The sequence below is a fragment of the Pelodiscus sinensis genome, chromosome 25 (assembly GCF_052426305.1).
Source record: "Pelodiscus sinensis isolate ZL-2025 chromosome 25, ASM5242630v1, whole genome shotgun sequence".
In the NCBI taxonomy this organism is placed as follows: Eukaryota; Metazoa; Chordata; order Testudines; family Trionychidae; genus Pelodiscus; species Pelodiscus sinensis.
Genome location: NC_143076.1, coordinates 18,809,894 through 18,832,425, shown reverse-complemented (window position 1 = coordinate 18,832,425; position 22,532 = coordinate 18,809,894). Strand labels below are relative to the sequence as shown.

The window sequence follows — 22,532 nt, the reverse complement described above, 5'->3', positions numbered from 1 at the left end:
CCAGTCCAGAGAGGTCCTAGGTGTGGTACAGCCAATTTCTCGTGCAATATAAGCAGTCAGGGATAGTTCAGTGGTTTGAGCATTGGCCTGCTAAACCCAGGGTTGTTAGGTCAATCCTTGAAGGAACCATTTAGGGAGCTGGGGCAAATCTGTCAGGGATGGTATCTGGTCCTACCACAAGAGCAGGGGACTAGACTCAATGACCTCTCAAAGTCCCTTCCAGCTCTGAGAGATAGGTATATCTCTCTCTATATATATAAGGTTAGCATTACAATTCAGCCACGCTGCTATGTCCTTGAGAATACCACATCCTTGGTCTAAAACAGCCAGGCTGTAGGCAGCTGATATAGCGAGTTGCTAAAATATTTTGTGATTTGTTACAGTAGGGCTTTATTGTTCCAATATTTCCATGGCAAAGCTATTGTCATTTGTAGCATGTAGGAGCTCCTAGGTTTTCAGGATTAGAGCAGCTGTACCAGCATGGAACTAATAATTGTCCGTTGTTAACTGTGGAATATAGTTGTGACCATAATTGCAGGTCCTCAGAGGTGTTCCCGTCTTGAGGATACATGCAACGTAAGGGCCATCCACACACAGTTTTGGCATCACTGGGAGAAATCTATCCTTGGTGCAAATTGAACTCCAGCTCTTTTGTCTCTTCGGTAACCCTGCTCTTTCAGATAAAGGAAATAATTGTTTCTCTGATAGGCTTCAAAACAAGGAGCAAAAATGATGTAATTTTTGTTAGCTGAACATATATGGCAACTTTCTTCCATAAAGAACTGGAGCTACTGTGATTTCACTACTTGGTCTCTTGCTTGCCGATCCTAAGCACGTGTACCATATGTGGATATAGTGATACTTCACAAATCTATGATGGAGTAAGTATTATTTTGGCATAAATGGAGTTGCCCAGTGGGATTAATTTCAGAGCAATTAGATTACAATTGAAAATATTTGTAGAAGAACGCTCGTGCCTATTAAAACAATAGCAATTGGGCTTGAAGTGTTATGCTCAGGCAATACAATTAACTTTAACGGTTCATAGTTGTGTGATGTTTACTGAATGTTTTAATTGGGTTTGCATGTTGGTACAGAATATTGTGATGGATATGATATATCCATTATGTTTATTTCTATTTTATTTTTAGTTCTGCAAAGGTTAAAATACAAAAGGCTTTGGTATTATTTTTATTCACTGAGCAATTGCCAGCTGCACTTCTGTTGCACATCAGATTGCCTTATTCTGTTTAATGGCTGCCTAATTTCCTGGTTAGAAATTATCAGGTCTCGTACATGTGAACTGTCCTATCTGACTGAGGTGGTCACTAAATTGTTTTAGTGATATACCTCACTTTTCCTTTCTATACCCCCAAACTCTCTTGTCCAGTTTACTTGATTACATTACATTTTACATTACAATTTACTTCATTACATTGCATTTTTCTCCCCATCTTCCCAGCTTATTAATGTTGCTAAGTATCATTCAACTGGAAAGACTATTTGGCCTGCCAAAGAGAAAAATACGTTGCACTCTTAGTACATAAAAAAATCTATGGACAACTTACGCTTGAGAATTAAATTTACTTGACTTTTAATCAAATAATTTTCTGTCCCCTTCTTTATTCATCTCAGTCAACTATCCTTGACTTCTTTTTAAGACAGTCTTTGTTGTCATAGCTACTGTCAGTTGTATAGGACTTGGCCTCCCATACTTTCATGCACGCTGATGTGATGATGAAGTACATGTTGATCAAGACTTACTATTGTCTCCTGGCTGTTTCAATGTGGACTTGCTGAATGCTCCCATCCTTAAAGGCAGAGATGTGGTATAAATTAATCATGTCACTTGAGATTACATTTAAAAAAAATTGATTAGTAATGTAACAAACTACCTAATCTACAGGTAGTTTAATTGCCTCTCAAGAGATGCTGAAAAACCGTTGCTTTATCATAAAACAGTACAATTATTGCTCTATTTTCCTCAAGAATATGCAAGTTGCTGTGGCGTAAATAACAACTGTTAGGTGTGATGATTCCCAGATTTAAAAAAAAAAAAAAAAAAGAGTGTGGTCAAAGGCCGAATAAAGCTTCCCCAAATCCCAGAGATGAAGATGAAATGTGTTCGTGCGAAGGGGGAGGGGGAAATCTAGTATTCTGTGTTGCAGTTTTCCTAACAATTCCAGCACATTTTCAGTTTTAGTATTGGAGTGGTCCAGTCATGTTTGAAGTCACTCATGGTTCCTGCTCCTCCCTCCCAGCAACAACCATTAGTGATGTGATTGGTGTATGTTGCTCAAAATAGTCCTGGATACACTTGAATCTTTACTGACATTACAGCTGCAAATAGCTTGTTGGAATAGCAGGAATTCCCATTGACTTTCCCCATTCCACTTCTAGTTGGAGGGCAGGGAGGGGGTCTTGAAACAGTTTCCAAAATCTGTTTTATATATAAACTAGATTTATCCGGTGTTGCTTGGGTCCGTCAGGGGAAGGGTTTGGGGATGTGGGAGGCTACGGGCAGAGGTTGAGGGTATGAGGGGGTGCAGGAGACAGGGCAGAGGTTGAGGGCTCAGGGCAGGGTGCTGGGAAGTCAGAAGAGTTTACCAGGGCCACCTGTGGGCAGCACATCGCAGGATGCCAGGGCTGGGTACTGTGCTTCCTGCCCCTCCACTCCTCTGTGCTTCTATGCGGATATTGTATGCCTCAGGGGCTTGCTATGACCCTCCACACAGCCTCTTGCCCCTTAGCAGAGGCAAGGGTCACTGCCTACTGAGCCATCCTCATCATAACAAGTCTGAAAATTGGGGTGAAGCCCCTCTGTAGTCCTGGTTTGACCCCCCCCCCCCCCCCGGGGCGGACTCTGTAGTAATGTGGGAAGGGCTGGGGAGATGCTGGGCCTGTTCACTACTCTAGGTTCCGGCCCAGAGACCCTGAGTGAGTGGCATCTGACAGTGCTTCCTCCACTCCCAGTCTTGCAGCCTTTCCCTGGGCCACTTCCCCAAAAGCTCCCCCCAATACCTTCTTCCTAGCAAGTCTCTCCTTCCCTCCTTGCAGGCCTCAGCTCTCTGGCAGCACACCTCTTTCTTACTCTCAGCCCTCAGCTTTTCGTCTGCTCCTGCCTTTCCTGAAGGGAAGCCCTTTTAAACTAGCCCCAGCCAGCCCTAAAGGACAGCAGGTGCCCTGATCAGCCTGCTGCTTCCAGCAAGTTCTTAATTGGCCCCAGGTGCCTGCCTGCCTTGATTATGTGACCAGTTCACTCAGGGACCAGAAAACTATTTACCGAGTTCCCTGTATATTTGCCCTTCCACAAACTATTGTAGCCATCTTCCCTGGGTCTGTCAATACATACACAGATATATTTCAGAAATAAGCCTTTCCATTTCCTTTCTTTTTCCTCCTCCTTCTGTGTATTTTACTATAACAGTATTAGAAATTGGCTTTTTAGCTAATGCAAATTTGACTGCCCTAAAAATTTGGCTCAAATTTTCATACCACTTAAAGAGGCAATCCTAGGATTGCTGTATGTTTGGAAGAACTTTGCCTTGTCACAGATTTGGTTTGCCTCCCGAGTGTCAAGAGCTGCCCAAGTGGCTGCAGGAAATGTCTGGCCTAAGTTAGTTAATATGTGCTGATATTTTACTCCCTATAGCTTTGTTCTATTGTCTGTGCTATCCGTTCATTTCTCCATTTCACTCTCTCGTGGAGCTCTCGTACTCCTGTGGTTTCCAGGGAACTAAGAGGTGGACAGCCTGCCATCCCCTTGTTTTTTTAGGAACCAGTCTGTATCACAGTGCTTGGGTCCTGGCTGAGATGAAGACCTGGGCTCCTAGAGTTAATCTCCTTGTGTTCCCTTCCCTCTTTCCACCACTTTGGCCAGGGGTTCATTTAAAAATACTTCGCTCTATGCGGGCTGGATGATTTTAGCAGATTTTTAGCTTCTAGGAGAAAGAGAATTTGCCTGCTCCTGTGTCTACCTCTTTCTTTGGGGAATCACATTTTTTTCAGCTAGATGAAATTATCCTTCAGCTCTTTTCATACAGCCTTGCCAATGCAGACAGCAGACGGGGGCAGTCCTTAATTTTAGAAAAGCAACTGCCCCTTTTCCGCTGGCACCACCCACAAAGCGCTCCCAGTTATTCTACCGTAGTGGTGTTCAGTTGCATTAAATGGTGTCACATCTTCCCCGGGATCCCCCTTTCAAAGGGCCAGTGAACAACTCTAGATGGGTACTGAAAACAAAAGTGTTGCCCAAGGTTGTTGTTCGTCCATCGTATTCGAAGAGGACCTTGACATCTAACAGGTTATGGACTGTTCATGGTGTGTCCGCAAATGGCTGATAAGGCCGATACGGGCACGGAATGTTCTACCACAGGTCGGGCAGACATGTGTGGGCACCACTGTTGCAGCTTTTGCAACTCTGGCTTTACGGAGTGCTCGCTTCTCTTGTGCTATGGTTGTCCTTCTGGCTTCAGATGTTTGACAGCCTTGGTAGATCAGCGTGTGCCATGTTGATCGGTCTTGTGCCAGGGTCTCCCAGCAGGTGGTGTCAATATCCAGGGACTTGAGAGAGGTTTTAAGCGTATCTTTGTATCGCTTCTTTTGTCCCCCGTGCGATCGCTTCCCTTGAAACAGCTCACCATAGAAGAGCTGTTTAGGGATGCGATGATCTGGCATCCTTGCAACATGGCCTGCCCAGCGTGTCTGAGCTTTCATCAGCAGGGTGTAAACTGACGGCAGACCTGCTCTAGAAAGGACTTCTGTGTCTGGCACCTTATCCTGCCACCGGATCCTCAGAAGTCTGCGGAGGCAAATCGTGTGGAAGTGGTTCAGTTGCCTAGCGTGCCTCCTGTATACAGTCCAAGTCTCACTGGCGTACATCAGGGTAGTTAACACTACTGCTCGATAGACTTTAAGCTTTGTAGCAAGACTTATTCCACGGCGGTCCCACACTTTGGTCAACAGTCTGCCGAACGCAGAGCTTGCCTTGGCGACTCTGCAGTTGACCTCGATGTCAATTGTCACTGAGCGGGAGAGGGTGCTGCCAAGATATGTAAATTGGTCCACTGCTTGCAGCTTTTGTCCCTTCACTGTGATGGTGGGCACTTGATGCTGAGCTTTTGGAGCTGGCTGGTGCATCACTTCGGTTTTCTTTGTGTTGATGAGAAGGCCGAAGTTGTCGCATGCTGCTGCAAATTTGTCCATGCTGGCTTGCATTTCCTGCTCTGATCCAGCATTCAGGGCGCAGTCATCAGCAAAAAGGAGATCTCGTAACACAGTCTCTTTTGTCTTGGTGACAGCCTGGAGTCTTCGCAGGTTAAACAATTTCCCATCGGTCCTGTATCTCAGTCTGATTCCCAAGGAACTGTTCTGAAAGGCGTCTGACAGCATGGCTGAAAACATTATGCTGAACAGGGTCGGTGCCAGCACACACCCTTGCTTGACGCCGTTTGTGACGGGAAAGGCCTCTGAAGCTTCTCCATCATCCAAAACACGAGCCGTCATGCCGTCGTGGAACTGACGTACCATCAAGATGAATCTGTCAGGGCACCCAAACTTCGACATGATGCGCCACAGACCTTCGCGACTGACAGTGTCAAAAGCCTTGGTGAGATCCACGAAGGTGGTGTACAGTTCACGATTCTGCTCTTGACACTTCTCTTGAAGCTGTCGGGCTGCGAAGATCATATCCACCGTGCCACGCTCTTTGCGGAAGCCGCACTGTGTCTCGGGTAATAAACCCTGTTCCAGGTGGTTAATCAGACGATTCAGCAACACTCGTGCAAGGATCTTACCTGCGATGGAAAGCAGTGATATTCCTCTATGATTATCGCAAACTTGTCGATTTCCTTTCCTCTTGTAGAGGTGTACGATAGACGCGTCTTTCAGTTCCTGAGGAATAGATCCTTGATTCCAGAAGGACTGGAACAGCTGAGTGAGTTTGTTGACAAGCACTGCACCACCACCCTTATAGACTTCCGCTGGAATCGCATCAAATCCTGGGGCCTTGCCACTGGACAGCTGGCTGATGGCCTGTAAGGTTTCAGTCTCTGATGGTGAGACATCCAGGCTGTGGTTGATATCCGCCTGGGGCATTCTATCAATCGCCTCGTTATTGATGGAAGATGGGCGGTTCAGTACGGATTGGAAGTGCTCAGCCCAACGCTGTAAAATCAGAGCCTTCTCAGTAATGAGAGTTGCACCATCTGAGTCCAGTAGAGGGGAACTCCCTGAGGGCTGAGGTCCATACAAGGATCTAAGGGCTTCGTAGAACCGTTTGGCATCGTTTCTATCAGAAAACTTCTGGATTTCATCTGCTTTGGCACTCAACCAGGAGTCCTGCATCTTACGAAGCTTGTTCTGTACGATCCTGCGAATGTTGTTGAAGGCATTTTTCTTAGCTGTTGACGATGGGTCATTCTGGTGAGCACGGTGAAGGCGATGCTTTTCAGCAAGTATGGCCTTGATCTCTTCATCGTTTTCATCAAACCAGTCCTGCTGTTTCCTGTGTGAGGGTCCAAGAACCTTTAGTGCAGAAGAGTGCACAATATCCCGGAAGCGTTCCCAGTCCTTCTCAGCATTTTCCTCTAATTGCAGCTCTAAAAGTTGGTTGCCAAGATCTTCTGCTAGTAAAGTTGCTGTGTTGGGGTTCCTCAGTCTACTGACATTGATCTTTTTCATCACAGCTTTGTTTCCCTGCGGACGTCTCTTTGGCTTGATGCGAAAGCTTAATTTGGAGATGATAAGTCTGTGGTCAGTCCAACAGTCAGCACTCGGCATGGCCTTGGTCACCCTTACATCCTGTCTGTCTTTCCTCCGCACAATGACATAATCAATGAGATGCCAGTGCTTAGAGCGTGGGTGCATCCAGGACGTCTTTTTGCGAGTGGGCAGGCGGAAGATGGTATTGGTGATGATCAAATCATGAGCCGCACATGTCTTCAGTAATAGTAGGCCATTGCTGTTACATTTACCGATTCCATTTTTTCCAATGACGCCATCCCAGGCAATGTGATCAGATCCTACTCTCGCGTTGAAATCGCCAAGTAGAATCAGCCTGTCAGTGCGCTTCACGGATGAGAGTAGGGCATCGAGATCTTCATAAAACTTGTCCTTTACTTCATCCGGATTCGTCATTGTGGGCGCGTAAGCGCTGATCAGTGTGGCTTGCTTTCCTCTCGGTAGTGGAAGATGCAGTGTCATGAGTCGGTCATTCACGCCCTTGGGAAGACTGGCAAGTTTGCGGACAAGATGATTCTTAACCGCAAAGCCAACTCCAGATTCACGACGTTCGTCACTGCTGCGTCCACGCCAGAAGAATGTGTAACCACCTCCTGTTTCCATGAGCTGACCTTCATTTGCTAGACGAGTTTCACACAGTGCCGCAATATCGATGTTAAATCTTGTGAGCTCTCTGGCGACCAGGGCTGTTCTTCTTTCTGGGCGGTCTGCTAAAGGGTTGTCCTGAAGCGTGCGTACGTTCCATGTGCCAATAGTGAGTGGTATCATCTTGCATTTTGTTCGAAATTTTATTGTTCGACCGCATGAGATGGGATCCCCTCCAGCCGCGGTAAGCTGGCCAGGGTTCTGTGAAGCAAACAATGTTTAGGGCACCTTTTCTAGCCCCTTCCTCTTACTACGGAGGTGAGCAGTGCAATCCTAAAGAGGGCTGCTCAGTCACTCAGGTAGACGCCGAATCCAGCTGTTGCTTCCACCAGCAAGAAGACGACCATTAGACCTGAGCCGCCTGTGTGCAGGTCCGCGGCTACAGCTCCCAGTGTATCCACACCTGCTGCTTCGTCGCTCGCCCGTCGCCACAGGACTTAGGAGATGTCGAGATGTCAAGACTTGCGCGTGAATTGGATTAAAGTGAGGGAGAGGTGCGCATAGTCAGCCTCACTCTCTCTTCCCAGATTCCATCTTACTCCAATGGCAGGACTAAAGTCGAGACGGTTGGAGATGGGCTGGGCGCAGTGGTTGACCAGGGCATCTTTCATGTCTTGCCGTGCTCTTAGCGTACCACATCGCTTGCAGAAACCACCTTCATGACCGTTGGTCCTATTCTAGTAGGTCTCATCCGCTCGATCCGCCGGAGTCTGTCTTCACATGCTCGGGATAGACAAGTCCCTATCTCACCGAAGGTCGATGACCCGACGGCTACTCTCAACCTGGTTTAGCCAGCCTGTCGAAGCTGTTGCCCGGGGTGTGGCCGCTGCACATGCTACAGCTACTAGGAGCCACAGGTGAGAGTTGAGTGACAAGTGGGGACCAAAGGTGGACGAGCTGCCCTAAAAGGACACGACATGCCCGTACATCAGAGGTGCTACCCCTCCCTGAACACCCCATACACCCCAAAGGTACTGTAGTCACAAGTGACAGATGCCACGGAAACTAAGCCACACTCGTGCAGTGATACTCTCTTAATACTCACATGGGAACTGTTTGCTTCAGCATGGAGGCCCACCAAAGTTTGTTCTTGATCTACTATATATTCCAAATCAGGGGTGGGGAACCTGAGGCCCAGGGGCTGGATGTGACTCCTAGCTTGTCTGGATCTGGACCTCGAGACTCGAGGCTCCCCCCTCTAGCACTGAGGACCCCGCGCTGATGCTCCAGTCCCACCGCTGCCCCACAATGGGGCTGGAACACACAAAATCTACTAGCCTGGGCCCCTGGGCTCTGGTGTGCGAGGGGAATGTGGGGCGTGTCTTTCTCCTCAGTCGGGGGCCACTTCCGTGAGGGTTTTGCTTCTCACTTATGTGCATTCCCCGACTGATCTTTTCTGTGGGTCAGAGGCCTCCAACCCCCCAGAAAGGTTCCTCCCCCCCTTAAAAATTAAATTAATGGAAATTGCCTATCTCCTAGAACTGGATGAGACCTTGAAAGGTCATTGAGTCCAGTTCTCTGCCTTCACAGCAGGGCCAAGTACCATCCCTGACAAATTTTTGCCCCAAATGTCATCCATAAGGATTGAACTCACAGCACTGGGTTTAGCAGGCCAATGCTCAAACCACTGAACTATCCCTCTCCTTCCTCTTGTAAATGAATCCTGTTGACACAATTTAAATGTTCAGCCACACATGTAATGTCTTTCCCCTTGCTTTTTAAGGTGATGGACAGAACTTGGTTACTGAAGACGTGACGGTCGTGGAGGGAGATGTTGCCACCATCAGTTGTCGAGTCAAAAACAGCGATGACTCAGTGATTCAGCTACTGAATCCCAACAGACAGACGATTTATTTCAGAGACTTCAGGCGTAAGTTTCCATCCCTGTGCTATTTGGTAGCAGCTGGGCCCTCATCCTCCTTGCACTCTGGATATTGCTAAAGCCTTTCTTTTAATTTAATGTTAGGCACTTAAAGTTTAGTTGATTCTTCAGAGCGTAGATGACAGGCAATCATAATCTTTTCTCCTTAATGGAAACCTTGATGGTCCCTTTTAAAAGTCAGACTGTTTTACCTTGCAATAGGAATTGATTGTAGTAATTCAGGGTGAATTGCAACGGAGCGCCAAATATTTAACTGACACAAACAAATTGAATAGAGTAATGCAGGAGAGTACAATGTTCTGAGAAGTAATATGTTTGGTCTGAAGATTGACATGTTCAAGATAATCTGTCCCCCTTTCAAGCCAAAACAGAAGCTGTCGCCATGGTGCCCAGGGCAGGAGGATGGCTTTATTTCCCATTTAGACAAAACTGTGAGGATAACAATTGAAATGAGACAATTTAAATTATTCACTCTAATGGCTGCTGTCGGAATTGGACAAGATGGGCCAGAAGTCCTTGGTCTCATTGTGTAAACCCAACAGAAAGAGGGTCTCTTCTCCAAAATTGCTTATAATCCAAGTAACTAATTGGGTGGAACAAACTCAGAGGACACTGATTTACTGGTATTGCAGTAGCATTTGGGCTTCATTTTGTCAGGCTTACGCAGACCCTGCCCCACAATTGGCACTCAAGAAAGACCTTCAGTGAGTCTTTGTTGAAATATTTGTCAGTGCTGTCAAAATTCCCAAAGGGATTTTCACAGTAATTGCTTGTGTAAAGGAGCCGAAATCTTAAATTCTTTGCCCTGATTCTTATCTCTGCTTCATGCTGGTCCTAATCCACTCATGTTATCAATCCTGCAGTCTGCTTTAAGTCACAATGTCCCTCCTTTCCCTCCCCCCCCCTTGTTTTTATGACAGCCTGCTTACCAAAAACATCCCTGCATCTTCTGAAAATAAAAGCCAGGCACATGGAAAATTCGTTTGCATTGATTATTTATATTGATGTGAGCACATGAGCATTGCTTAAACCCAAATTGAAATGGAAAGAGCTGGAATAATGTAGAACACATAGGAGTTTTATTTAGGCACTAAAAAAATAATAATGAAAAAGTAGTCAGACATTACTCTTTCAGGCTTCTGGCTTGGCCATGTTTTTGTAGGAGGAAATGTACTATTTGTCTTGTTCATCGCAATCACTAATGATCTGTTTGTTCCACAGCTTTGAAGGACAGCAGGTTTCAGTTAGTGAATTTCTCTAACAGTGAACTCAGAGTGTCGTTGACAAATGTCTCCGTTTCTGATGAAGGAAGATACTTCTGCCAACTTTACACGGATCCCCCGCAGGAAATTTATACCACTATTACTGTGCTTGGTAAGTGCTAGGCATTAAACTTGTAACTCTCCATGTAAAGTTGGAGGGTGGTGGAAGGAAGGTGTGGGGGAAGGGAATCAGCACATGTTCTTAAAACTTGATTCATAGAGCCACACCCATTCTGAGATATTAGTACATCTCAACTTTTTTTTTGTTTTAATGACAAAGAGCTTTTTCTCTAGAGACAAGCTGCCTTTCTGGATCTATTGAGTCTGGAACTTGAAACTTCAATCGCAAGATTCTGAAGGTGATGAGCAAAGATCAGTCTAAATTTTCAAGTCAGCCATTTGCCGCATGGAACATCGTAGCCTTCAGCTAGTAGTTGTGATAGCTAAGGGTGTGTCTAGACTACAGATCTGAGGAAGTGGGTCTGGCCCACGAAAGCTCATCATCTAATAAACCATCTTGTTAGTCTTTAAAGTGCTACATAGTCCTGCATTTTGCTCTAGACTACAGGGTTTTGTCGACAAAACTATACCTGTGTCTACACTGCCGCCAAGTTCTGTCGACGGCGATAAACCTCATTCTACGAGGAATAACGCCTTTTGTCGACAGAGTTCTGTCGACAGAAGGCGTTATTGCATCTACACTGTCCTTTGCATCTACATTCTCATGTCTACAAAGTGGCTTGCTTTGTCAACAGAACTGGATGTAGTCTAGACGCCTCTGTCGACAAAAACCTGTAGTCTAGACGTACTTTCAGTGCGGAAGAGAATAGCTCTTCATCTTTACCCAATAGCATTTCTTAGTAATCACTCTCCGTGCTTGTTTTTTCTAAGTAATACACTGCTGGTAGTAGAGATGCTGGGCGTGTTGTTTTTTCTGCAGCATTTCAGGCTAGTGAAAAAAGTACAGCGTTAGGAGCCAGATGCTCTGAAATTAAGCCCAGCTGTGCCAGTTTCTGACTCACTTGGGCAAGTCACTTGCGTTTCCTTGGCCAGTGTCTCCATTTGGGAAATGTGGGATAATGCCTGCCTTACAGGGGCTGCATGAGGATGCACTGGCTGAGTGCAAGCATATGAATTCCTAATATGACATTTTGGCGCATGTCATAGATTCTTTCCAATCAGTGAGGAGAAAAAGGGAAGGAATAAGACTTAGTATATTAGGGTATGTCTACACTACCACCCTAATTCGAACTAGGGTGGTAATGTAGGCAACCGGAGTTGCAAATGAAGCCCGGGATTTAAATATCCTGTGCTTCATTTGCATCTTGCCGGGCGCCGCCATTTTTAAAGCCCCGGTAGTTCGGACTCCATGCCCGTGGCTACACGCGGCACGGAGTAGGTAGTTCGGACTAGGCTTCCTAGGTTTCACGAGGAGTAACAGTAGTTCGGAATAGGAAGCCTAGTCCGAACTACCTAGTCCATGTCGCGTGTAGCCGTGCGGCACAGAGTCCTCACTAGCGGACATTTAAAAATGGCAGCACCCGGCACTATGCAAATGAAGCCCGGGAAATTCAAATCCCGGGCTTCATTTGCAACTCCGGTTGCCTACATTACCACCCTAGTTCGAACTAGGGTGGTAGTGTAGACATATTATTTATCTAACTTAGTGCAGCAATGGGCAACCTAGACTGAGTGGGCCCCAAGATGGTCATAACCAGGGCTCGACAAATCCGCTTATCTACTCGCCCGTGGCGAGTAGATTTCAGCCGGTCACCCCATTCACTGGTGGTTTGCGCATGCACAGTGCGGTTCTCGCACATGCGCAGTGCAGGGCTGGCGAGTGGTTTTTGCCGCGATCGTCGAGTCCTGGTCATCACCAAGATATTCTCCCAGAATAGGGATAGTTTTGCTATGTGCGCTTGCATAGCTAGAATTTGGGGGGGTGCCGACTGAACCAGGGTGTGCCGATTGGATGCAGAGGGAGGCCACCCAAGCTCTTACAGTCCAATGTTGTGTGCAGTCAGCATGCACCTCACTTTTGTGTGCCCTGGCTTTACATGCATGAGGAAGGAAACCAGCAGAAAGTGTAACCCTGTGTATGGGCAGTGGTAAACAACATGTCTGACTAGCCACACATAGAACCCCAAAGGACCACATGCAGGCCGCAGGTTGCCCACCATTAACGTAAGGTGTAATTATGGTTCTCCTCAGTGGCCATTTTGGGACTCTTGTCTGCCTACCAGAGGTGCTTACTAACTCCTGATCTTTGTTGTTGGGACCGCCAGGGAGGCAGACCGATCCTCTATTTGTTCTTCATCTACTGCTTCAGCTGCAGGAGGGAAACCTTTGAGGAGCAAAAGGTCAAAGCAGAAAGAAGGATACGCTACAGCGTCTCCTTGTCTTTCCCAGATAAAGATGTTAAGCCTCCTCCAACTTCCCTGCTCCTTGACTTCAGTTTCAGGAGCGAACAAAACATGTGATGGATTCATTGCGTATTCCCCGGGAGCAGGTTTGAGAGTCACAGCACAAAAGCACTTGGACATTTTGCAAATGATACTTTCTGCTCAAGCAGCCTTGCCCATAAATGAAGTCCATCTGAATCCTGCCAAGATCATCTGGCAGACCCCGGCAATGGCATTGCTCATGTGCATACGCTCTGATAAGAAGTATTTTGTCACAGCCAAGAACTGGGAATATTTATTTTTGCATCCGGTCCCTAATTCCCTGGCTGTTGAAGTGCTGAACGTGGCAGACAGCTCCACTCTAAATGAACCGCATATGGCAGGGACCAAAAACACCGTGACCTGTTTGGCTGTAAGAGTCATTTGTCTGCCACTATAGAGTTTAGAATTGCAAATTACCAAGCTCTTTGGGCAAAATAGTCACACCAGTTATTTCAAATGCACCACACTTGTTGAACACCTTCCCGCAGAACATCTCAAGCAGTTCCATGCTGCTATGGCTGATGGTCAGCTACTGGCTAGAACATCATTATAAGCCTCCCTCGATGGAGTTGACACTATAGCTCACTCCATCGCCGCACCAGTCACTGTACGCCGAGCATCCTTGCTCCAGTTCTGAGTTACCTAGAGAGGTTCACGATACTGTTGAGCACTGCCCTGTGGATGGACTGAAACTCTTTTTGCTGAGATCACAGGTGAATCACCGCTCAGTTTAATGAATTACAGGGCCACCTTGCCACCTCCTAGAGCAGTGTTTCTTAAACTGTGTTCCGAGGCAGTCGGAGGTGTGCCACGGAGAACAACAAAAATCAAAATGGCTGCCTTAAAAGGACAGGTGACTTTTTTTTTTTTTTTGGCCCAATAACTTTCCCCCCGACCCTCCCCCCCCCCAACCTTTTTTTTTCTTCTCTCAACAAAAATTGTTGGTGTTCCCCATTTAAAAAAAATATTGTTTATTGTTCCTTGGTCTTAAAAAGTTTAAGAAACACTATCCTAGAGGTTATAAGATTGTTCCCAATCAGCCGCCAGGGAAGGAATTTTACTCCAAGAATTGTTGTGTCCTCAGAAAAGAATGAAGAATGGCGACCATTTCTAGTTCTGACTCCCAAACAACATTATGAAAATACAAAAATGTGGAACGGGACTTTTGGAGCTGTAATTCCATCATCAGTTCCAAGGGGATTTGGTTTTCAGTCCTCACCTTCAGGACCTCTTAGTTTCATGCCAAAAATGGGGTCTGACTTTTGTTTCTGGTCAATCCAGCCTTGGGTACCTGTAGTCAGCCTTTTTATTCTGTTCTGAGGGTGTTCTTGAAGGTTTGGTCACCACCTACCTTTTGTTCGGTGGAGATGATGGTTTTTTCATACCCTGGTGATCGGCTGCTCAAGAGCCAGATGTGCAAGGTTCTCTCTGCCCTAAGCGCTCCACTGTCCACACTCCACAGATTATGTCTCCAGCTCTGCATCAATACATCCACTTTGACTTCAATCCAAAGGACAGTGCCAAGTCAGTTAGCAAGTTTCCCAGGCAGTTCATCTCAATGGCTGACAGGTCCAAGGAAGCCATGGTCTCTATCTAGAGACTCTCCAGGTGGATATCTGGATGTATTATTTATTGTTAACTTGCCAATACACAAGTACCTCCTAAGGTGTTATCCCATTCCACTAGGTTTGTGTCTGTCCGTGGTGGTGTTTAAACATGTTTGCATTGTTGGGATGTGCAAGGCTGCAGTTTGGACTTGAATACATTCCTTTTCCAGGCATGTGAGGGGTCATTCTTCTAGGTCAGATGCTGCCCTTGAGAATGTAATCTTGTCTTCAGTATGGACTCAGCTTCGAAGCTCCCTCCTGATAATGAAGAGACTGCTGGGAAGTCACCTCCCATGAAACATCCAGTAACGAGTTCTTCGAGATGTGTCCAACAGTTCTACAACATGTGTCCAGCAAAAGTGAATAAGGAAAAATTATATACTTATTCCCACAATATAAGAACTAGTGGTCACCAAATGAAATTAATAGGCAGCAGGTTTTAAACAAACAAAAGGAAGTTTTTCTTCACTCAATACGCAGTCAACCTGTGGAACTCCTTTCCAGAGGATGTTGTGAAGATTAGGACTTTAACAGGATTCAAAAAAAGAGCTAGATAGATTCATGGAGGTTAGGGCCATTGATGGCTATTAGCCAGGATGGGTAGGAATGGTGTCCCTAGCCTCTGTTTCTCTGGAGGTGGGTGACAGGGGAGGGATCACGTGAGGATTATGTGTTGTGATCCCTCCCTTTGGGGCATCTGGCATTGGCCACTGTGGGCAGACAGGACACTGGGATAGATGGACCTTTGGTTTGACCCAGTATGGCCTTTCTTATATTCTTATGTCCCCTATGGGTGCTCTACTGTTTGCCCTGCTTCCCTTCTGCTTTGGAGTTGCCTCGATTGCACTTTGTGATAGAGAACAAACTGAAGGTAGTTCACCCACGCAGCCCTACATATAATTAATATGTGCTACAAGGACGTATAGAGTCATCTGCTGTTCAAACGTTACTGCCCAAAATCTGATGAAAGGCTCAGTGTTCAGTTGAGGTATGGGGCCCTTGCCATGAGCTGGCATCTGGTCTGCCTGTGTCACAATAATAAATGAATAATTTTTTTTCTTTGCTGTCATGCTCTTTAAGGAAGGTACTATGTACATTACACATTTGTTAAACCTCTTGACGTGCTTCAAGATGCTTATGCCGCTACATATTTTAGTTCCTAGATGTTTTTTGCAAAATCCTAAGCATAATTATAATGCAAAGTGATGGCTCTCTGTTAACTTTTGTTTAAGCTGATTTTCTAGCCACTGTTTTATTATTATGTATGGGGAACTTGAGCCCTATCATCTGACTTTTTGTGTGTCCTCATTTAGTTAGGAATTATTGTATTAGTTTTGCAGTATTAAAGTTCAATTTTTCTACTCGGAATTACATTTTCACCAAGACAAGCTACTAAACTCTCCTCTCTTCATCCTATTTCTCATGACTTGCAAGTCTATGATCCAGATGCAGCTATGAGGTTAATGTAGTTACTGATAATAGTAGCTAATACCATTACAGCCATGTCTAAAGATTAGTGTTGGCTTTTAAGCTCCCGTTAATACGAATTCCTGAATCATGTTGGAAGATTGTAATGTAAGATCTCACTTCCTGATTAGTTGCAAGTCTGGTTGTTTTTCTCATTTTAATGAGATTCAGTGCTGTCCGAGTGTTTTGAACTGTGGAAACCGTTGACAATCTGCCCGAGTATAGAAGTTCAGTTTCTCTTCACTTCAAGTTGTATTTCAGTTTTCTGATACTTAGCTGAATAGGATAGTGTTTCTGTCTCTTTCTGTTTCTCCTCTATGGGTATATGTTGAAATGTATTGCGTTAGTTTACATTCACTCATTGCTAAGACAATCATCATACCTGTTGAATGGTTCCATAAGTGAGCATTGTGTCTTCTGTAATAGGTTAGAAAAATAATTTAGTTCTTGTTAAGTAAATTGCACCTCAAGCTTCAAGATGGATTTCAAGAAAGATGTGGAAAAATTGGAGAGGGTCCAGAGAAGAGCAACAAAAATGATTGAGCTATAAGGGAAGACTGGAAGAATTAGGTTTGTTTAGTTTGGAAAAGAGAATACTGGGGGTATGTCTAGAAGATGGGTTTTTTTCGAAAGGAGATGTGCAAATCAGTGCTAATTTGCATATCTTCTTCCAATCGCTTTTTCAAAAGCAGGTTTTTCAAAAGTGAAAGTAATTTGGATGTGGGTTTTTTGGGAAAAAAAAAAACCTTTTTCGGAAAACCGCGTAAACCTCCTTTTTTTAGGAAGAGCGTTTTTTTCAAAAAAGGGTTTTTTTTCCGAAAAAAGTGTCCAGACTACTTTCATTTTTGAAAAACCCGCTTTTGAAAAAGTGATTGGAAGAAGATATGCAAATTCGGCACGAATTTGCATATCTCCTTTCAAAAAAACAACAACCGTAGTCTAGACATACTCTGAGAGGAGACGTAACCGCTTTCAGGTACCTAAAAGGGTATTGCTAGGAGGAGGGAAAAAATTGTCCTCCTTGAACTCTGATGATAGAACAAGAAGCAACGGGACTGGATTTGATGACCTCTCGAACTCCCTTCCAGTTCTAGTGTCCTGTGATTCAAGATATACTAGCTTTCGTTTCTTGTATTCTGGCACTACTTCAGGAAAATTGCAGCTGTGTGTATACCAGAGGTATCTGACGGGTGCTCACGACCTAGGTAGGTCAGATCTTGGCACATTGGGAGTATGTATGAATGTGAATGTGCACCTTTCCCTCATTGTACAGAGTGGAAAACAAAGGCACAAGCATACTGAGTCTCTCAAGAGCAGAGAGTTGCTGTCAGGCCTGGATCTAAGGTGCTCAAAACACTAAACTAAACCTTGTTGCCTTTGGTTAAATGTTCCCATGCAAAGGAATCAAGTCAGAGCATTTCCTTGGTCCTCCTTTTAAGCAGTCTATTAAGGGTTCTTGTACGTGAGACATAAATAGCACTTACATTTCCGTGTGTTCCTCTTACGCTTCAGTAGTAGCTTTAACGTGATGCTTTCCAGTCACATTTTCCATGGTAGTCACTTAGAAAAGCAGAAGAACCTTTCTAACTGCCTTAGCTCCTGCACTGTAGCAATGGCATATCAGTGGGTACCTGCTCCCTTTCCTTTGTCATTTTATTATTTTTCCTCTCTTGCCATGTATTTTAATGTCTTCTGTGACACTAGATATGTAAATTAATTCACAGTGGTTTGGAACAAGCGAAAATCTGAAATGTACGGTCTGTTTTACTCCTCTTGGAGAAAAGCTACAAGTGACTAATGAGTCCTTTGATCATCTGGATGATATTTATACATATTTTGTTCTTCATCAGCTGAAAATGTATTAGTCATATTCGAACCCTGCAGTTGCTTAATCATAGTGATGAGAGCAAAAAATGTGGAGTTATCTTTGCAAATATCAGTTTAAATCCTGTATTTAAAGGTTTAGCGGGGATGGAATTGTGTGCATTGGTTAGAACATTCATGGTTCCCTCATGAATGCCTCTTTCATCTTGTCCCTTTTTCAGCATTTTAAAGCTTGTTTTTATCCTGTCTATATAGCTTGCATGCTACTGTGGTGGTCTCCCTTCTGTATCAGTCTGTTCATAAATATTATAGGATTGTCTTTCACCGGTGATGATTACAGCCTTCTGGCTTTGTAGCTCACAGTGGTGGTGTCTCTCAAGGGAACCTGCCTTAAAAAGAGGAGAATTCTCAGCTTGCACTAATTGCAATCTGAAGCCATTATCTTTGTTGCGATCCAAAGTTCTCTGCACATCTAATCTGGGATTGCATTTACCTTTTGGGTTATGTTGATGGGAGATGCATTGGCAATTGGAGGCCCTGGTATTCCATTCTTTGTCCTAGACTTTGATGGCATTTTTTTTAAAGAGGCCTAAACGTATTTAATTTTTGCTGGTCATCTTCTACGTCTTAAGCTTGCAGCTTGAAACCTGAAGAGCAGATGAGAAAAAATGTACATTCAGGGAGCTAAAACTATACATAGGAATGGTATATTTAAATGCAGTCCTTTTTCTGTTGCCCTTCTCTCCATTACTGTTCTTTGTGCAAAATTACACCCGTGTAGCATGGAAGAGAGCAGATAATTTTCAGGGGACTGTGATCAGATGGGAGGGATTATGGATGATGAGAGAATTTAATAAGCTCAGAGCTGGACTGAAAACCTCTAACACCACTATTAGGGGCAATAATAATTTGACAGATTAAGAGAACTGATCGGTGTCTGTGCCTGGCTTCCCCAAACAGAATCCATCTGTTTTCCACCATTGAGTAACTTGGAAGAGTTCTTGGGTAAAAACCAATTAAAGATCAAAATGTATTGACCTTGTTTTGATTTATACTTTGTATTTTAGTCCCACCACGCAATTTGATGATTGATATCCAGAAAGAAACAGCCGTGGAAGGAGAAGAGATTGAGCTGAACTGCACTGCCATGGCCAGCCGACCTGCCACCGCAATCAGATGGTTCAAAGGGAACAAAGAGCTAATCGGTAGATGTATCTTCTAAACCAGCACAGATTTATAGATAACTGAAGTGGTTAAATTACACCATCCCAATGTAACAGTGTGGTGACAGAGACTGGACATACTTGTTTAAAAAAAATAGATCCAGCTGTTTCAGATGCCATGTCAATGGGGAAATATATGGGCAGATTTAAATGCCAAATGCATCTTAAGAGTAAAGTGCTACCACCCATTCCGTCCGTTAGGCTATGTCTACACTATAGCACTATTTCGGGATACCTCCTGCTATTCCACGTCTTTTGAGCGCACCTGTTATTTCAAAATATAACGGGCTTGCTATTTCGACGTCCCTGTAAACCTCCTTCCATGAGGAGTAAGGGACGTTTTGGAATAGCAATTTATTTCAAAAGAAGTGCTGTGTAGACAGCGCCAAATTTCTAAATAAGCTGTTTTGAAATAAGAGAGACAAATTACATCTCTTATTTCGACCTATGGTGCCATGTGGACGCACCTAAGTTATCTTCCTGAACCTATGTTCAGAGTTCTGGATTGACTCTTCACCTGCTGATGACCTGAATGATCCCTTAAGGTGTGCAGGGAAGTAGCTCTTGCCCCTGATTTAGAGGTCAATATGATAGATAGACCTCTATCAGGGATGGTCTACATGGTACTTGGTCCTGCCACGAGGATAGGGGACTGGACTTGATGACCTCTCAAGGTCCCTTCCAGTTCCAGTGCTCTATGATTCAATGATGGCACTGACCATAAAGTTTTTTCAGTTCCTTGCTCAATTGTTCATATGGGATTGTACAGATGGTCACATACAAATAAGTGTCTTCTATTCTGTAAAGTCTAGTGCTCATGGAATTTGTTCAGATAAATCACCAACACTGATTGCATATGATGTCTGTTTTAAGTCTGCTTGCATGTGATATCCCCTCTATTTTTGCCCATCTCGTTGGCGAGTGATGTCTTGCAGAAGTCAGAGCCCTTCAAAATCTAACCCCGCTGCAAGGAAGAATGAAATCCTCCGGTTAGAGGACATTGATCCCTGCCCTCCTATAAGCATCTTTAGCACAATGACACATACTGAACTGATGGTGGTAATAGTGGAAGGGCAAACTGTGCCACATATAGCTTCCCACAAAGCCAGCTGCTTTTTGGCATCTGTCGTCATCAAAATGATGCATGGATCCTCCTAGGTTTCTTTTGCTTTTGGTAGGGCCCCGCACACTGGTATTTGACCACTTGTACTTGACCTGTCCATCTCCTTTATTAGGCTTTCTCACTTCAGCAATTGAATTCCAACCGTCCTAGATCTTTGAAGACTGCTGAGCAAGTAGTCGCTTCTTGAAATACCAGATCACCCTGCTGATCCTTTGGCGCTGCGGGGTTTTCAAAAACAGAAACAGAGACACTGAAATAGTTTCCTTTGTTCTTGATTTTACATCGACTGAAGATGGAAAGAAAACAAGGGTCCTCTTTTGGTTCTGCAGTCTTTCCTCTAACCCTTACAGGTTGTGTTAACAGTTACCTGTTTTTGATAGAGCAGGACACTGTTTCTTGTAAGTTTCCCTCTTCCCCATTTTATCTCCATGATATGAACCATCAAAAAGTGGAATTTAGCTCATTTAAAAGCAGCCGTGGTTTCTGTTCAGCAAGCAGGCGCTGAGTATGGAAAACCCTGTTAGCTTCTTCATTTAGTCCTGAGTCTCTTCTTCCTTGTTCTGTGTTCTGGCACATCTAACCCTGCAATACACTTTGTTCCAACCCACTGCTATGGTATTTTCAATGGAGCTTCAACAGTGCCACTGTTCAAATATTTTAATTACTGTTTTTAATTATGTTAATCCATTTACTCTCTTTCCCGCCTAATAGCTGATGATGGGTTTTCATCGCCATAGCATCTGAATTCCAGGATGCTTTCCAAGGTCTTAAATCAGTGGAGCTGTAAGCATCCTGGAATTTTTAATCCTTATGGCAGTGCACTGTCTATTGCAAGTTTTAGTGACTTCAGTAGAAAGGATTTTGTTACCTGTGCCTACACCTCCCTGCCCTTAGAGTTCAGGTGCTAGAGAGATGAACGTTGGAAATGTAAGGGCACGTATGTCCCCGGCACCACTTTTTTGTGTACCAGAGTGACACAAGCAAACGGGATGAAGTTTAATAAAGACAAATGCAAAGTGCTCCACTTAGGAAGGATCAATCAGTTTCACACATATAGAATGGGAAGTGACTGTCTAGGAAGGAGTACTGCAGAAAGGGATCTAGGGGTCATAGTGAACCACAAGCTAAACATTAGTCAACAGTGTGACACTGTTGCAAAAAAAGCAAACATCATTCTGGGATGCATTAACAGGAGTGTTGTGAGCAAGACATGAGAAGTCATTCTTCCGTACTACTCTGCTCTGATTAGGCCTCAGTTGGAGTATTGTGTCCAGTTCTGGGCACCATATTTCAAGAAAGATGTGGAGAAATTGGAGAGGTCCAGAGAAGAGCAACAAGAATGATTAAAGGTCTAGAGAACATGAGCTATGAGGGAAGACTGAAAGAATTGGGCTTGTTTAGTTTAGAAAAGAGAAAACTGAGAAAGGACATGATACTGGTTTTCAGGTATTCAAAAGGATGTCATGAGGAGGGAGAAAAAATGTTGTCCTTGGCCTCTGATGATAGGACAAGAAGCAATGGGCTTAAATTGCAGCAAGGGAGGTTTAGGTTGGACATTAGGAAAAACTTGCTAACTGTCAGGGTGGTTAAACACTGGAACAAATTGTCTAAGGGGGTTTTGGAATCTCCATCTCCAGAGATATTTAAGAGCAGGTTGGACAGACACCTGTCAGGGATGGTCTAGATGGTGCTGTCCTGCCATGAGGGCAGGGGACTGGACGTGATGACCTCTTGAGGTCCCTTCCAGTTCTAGTGTTCTAGGATTCTATGATGGCAACAGGGTGAGGTGTCCCATGGTTACTCTGTGCTCTCTGCCTTATCTACGTGGCAGGCAAAACTGAAGTGGAGAAGTGGTCTGATATGTTCACTGTGACGAGCCAGCTTATGCTAACAGTGGGGCGCGAGGATGATGGAGTCCCAGTCATCTGTCTGGTAGATCACCCAGCTGTCAAAGACTTACAGACCCAGCGCTACCTAGAAGTAATGTGTGAGTACCAAAGCTTTCTATTCTTCGAACGTAGACTGTGCCTCATTTAAAAAGACATTAGAAACCATTAATTATGTAATTAGATTTTATTACAGGGTAGATCGGGGGTTTGTAAATGTAGAAATCAAAGTATTGAGTATTGTTTAATGGATTAAACAATGACTTCTTGCAGTTTTGCTGTGATGCCAAATTCCTAGTTTTATTCTCTCCACATAAATTAAGTTATTCTGGCTAGATTTAGCATCTCGAGGGGTTAATAGCTAGTCCTTGTAATTATGTCACAGCCGATTAATTTTAATTTTAAATCCTAATTTTTTTTTAACAATG

General features: G+C 44.4%; 1 protein-coding gene across 3 annotated transcripts in view; it reads left to right on the top strand.

Moving 5' to 3' along the window:
- The window catches only part of CADM1 (cell adhesion molecule 1), a 344,772-nt gene that overhangs the window by 246,018 nt on the left and 76,222 nt on the right, over positions 1-22,532 (top strand). For all 3 annotated transcript variants that reach the window (XM_075909411.2, XM_075909410.2, XM_075909409.2), the window contains exons 2-5: positions 9,110-9,256; positions 10,490-10,642; positions 18,940-19,077; positions 22,050-22,205. In XM_075909411.2, the coding sequence (XP_075765526.1) occupies positions 9,110-9,256; positions 10,490-10,642; positions 18,940-19,077; positions 22,050-22,205 (594 nt within the window). The remainder of the gene's footprint in view (positions 1-9,109; positions 9,257-10,489; positions 10,643-18,939; positions 19,078-22,049; positions 22,206-22,532) is intronic.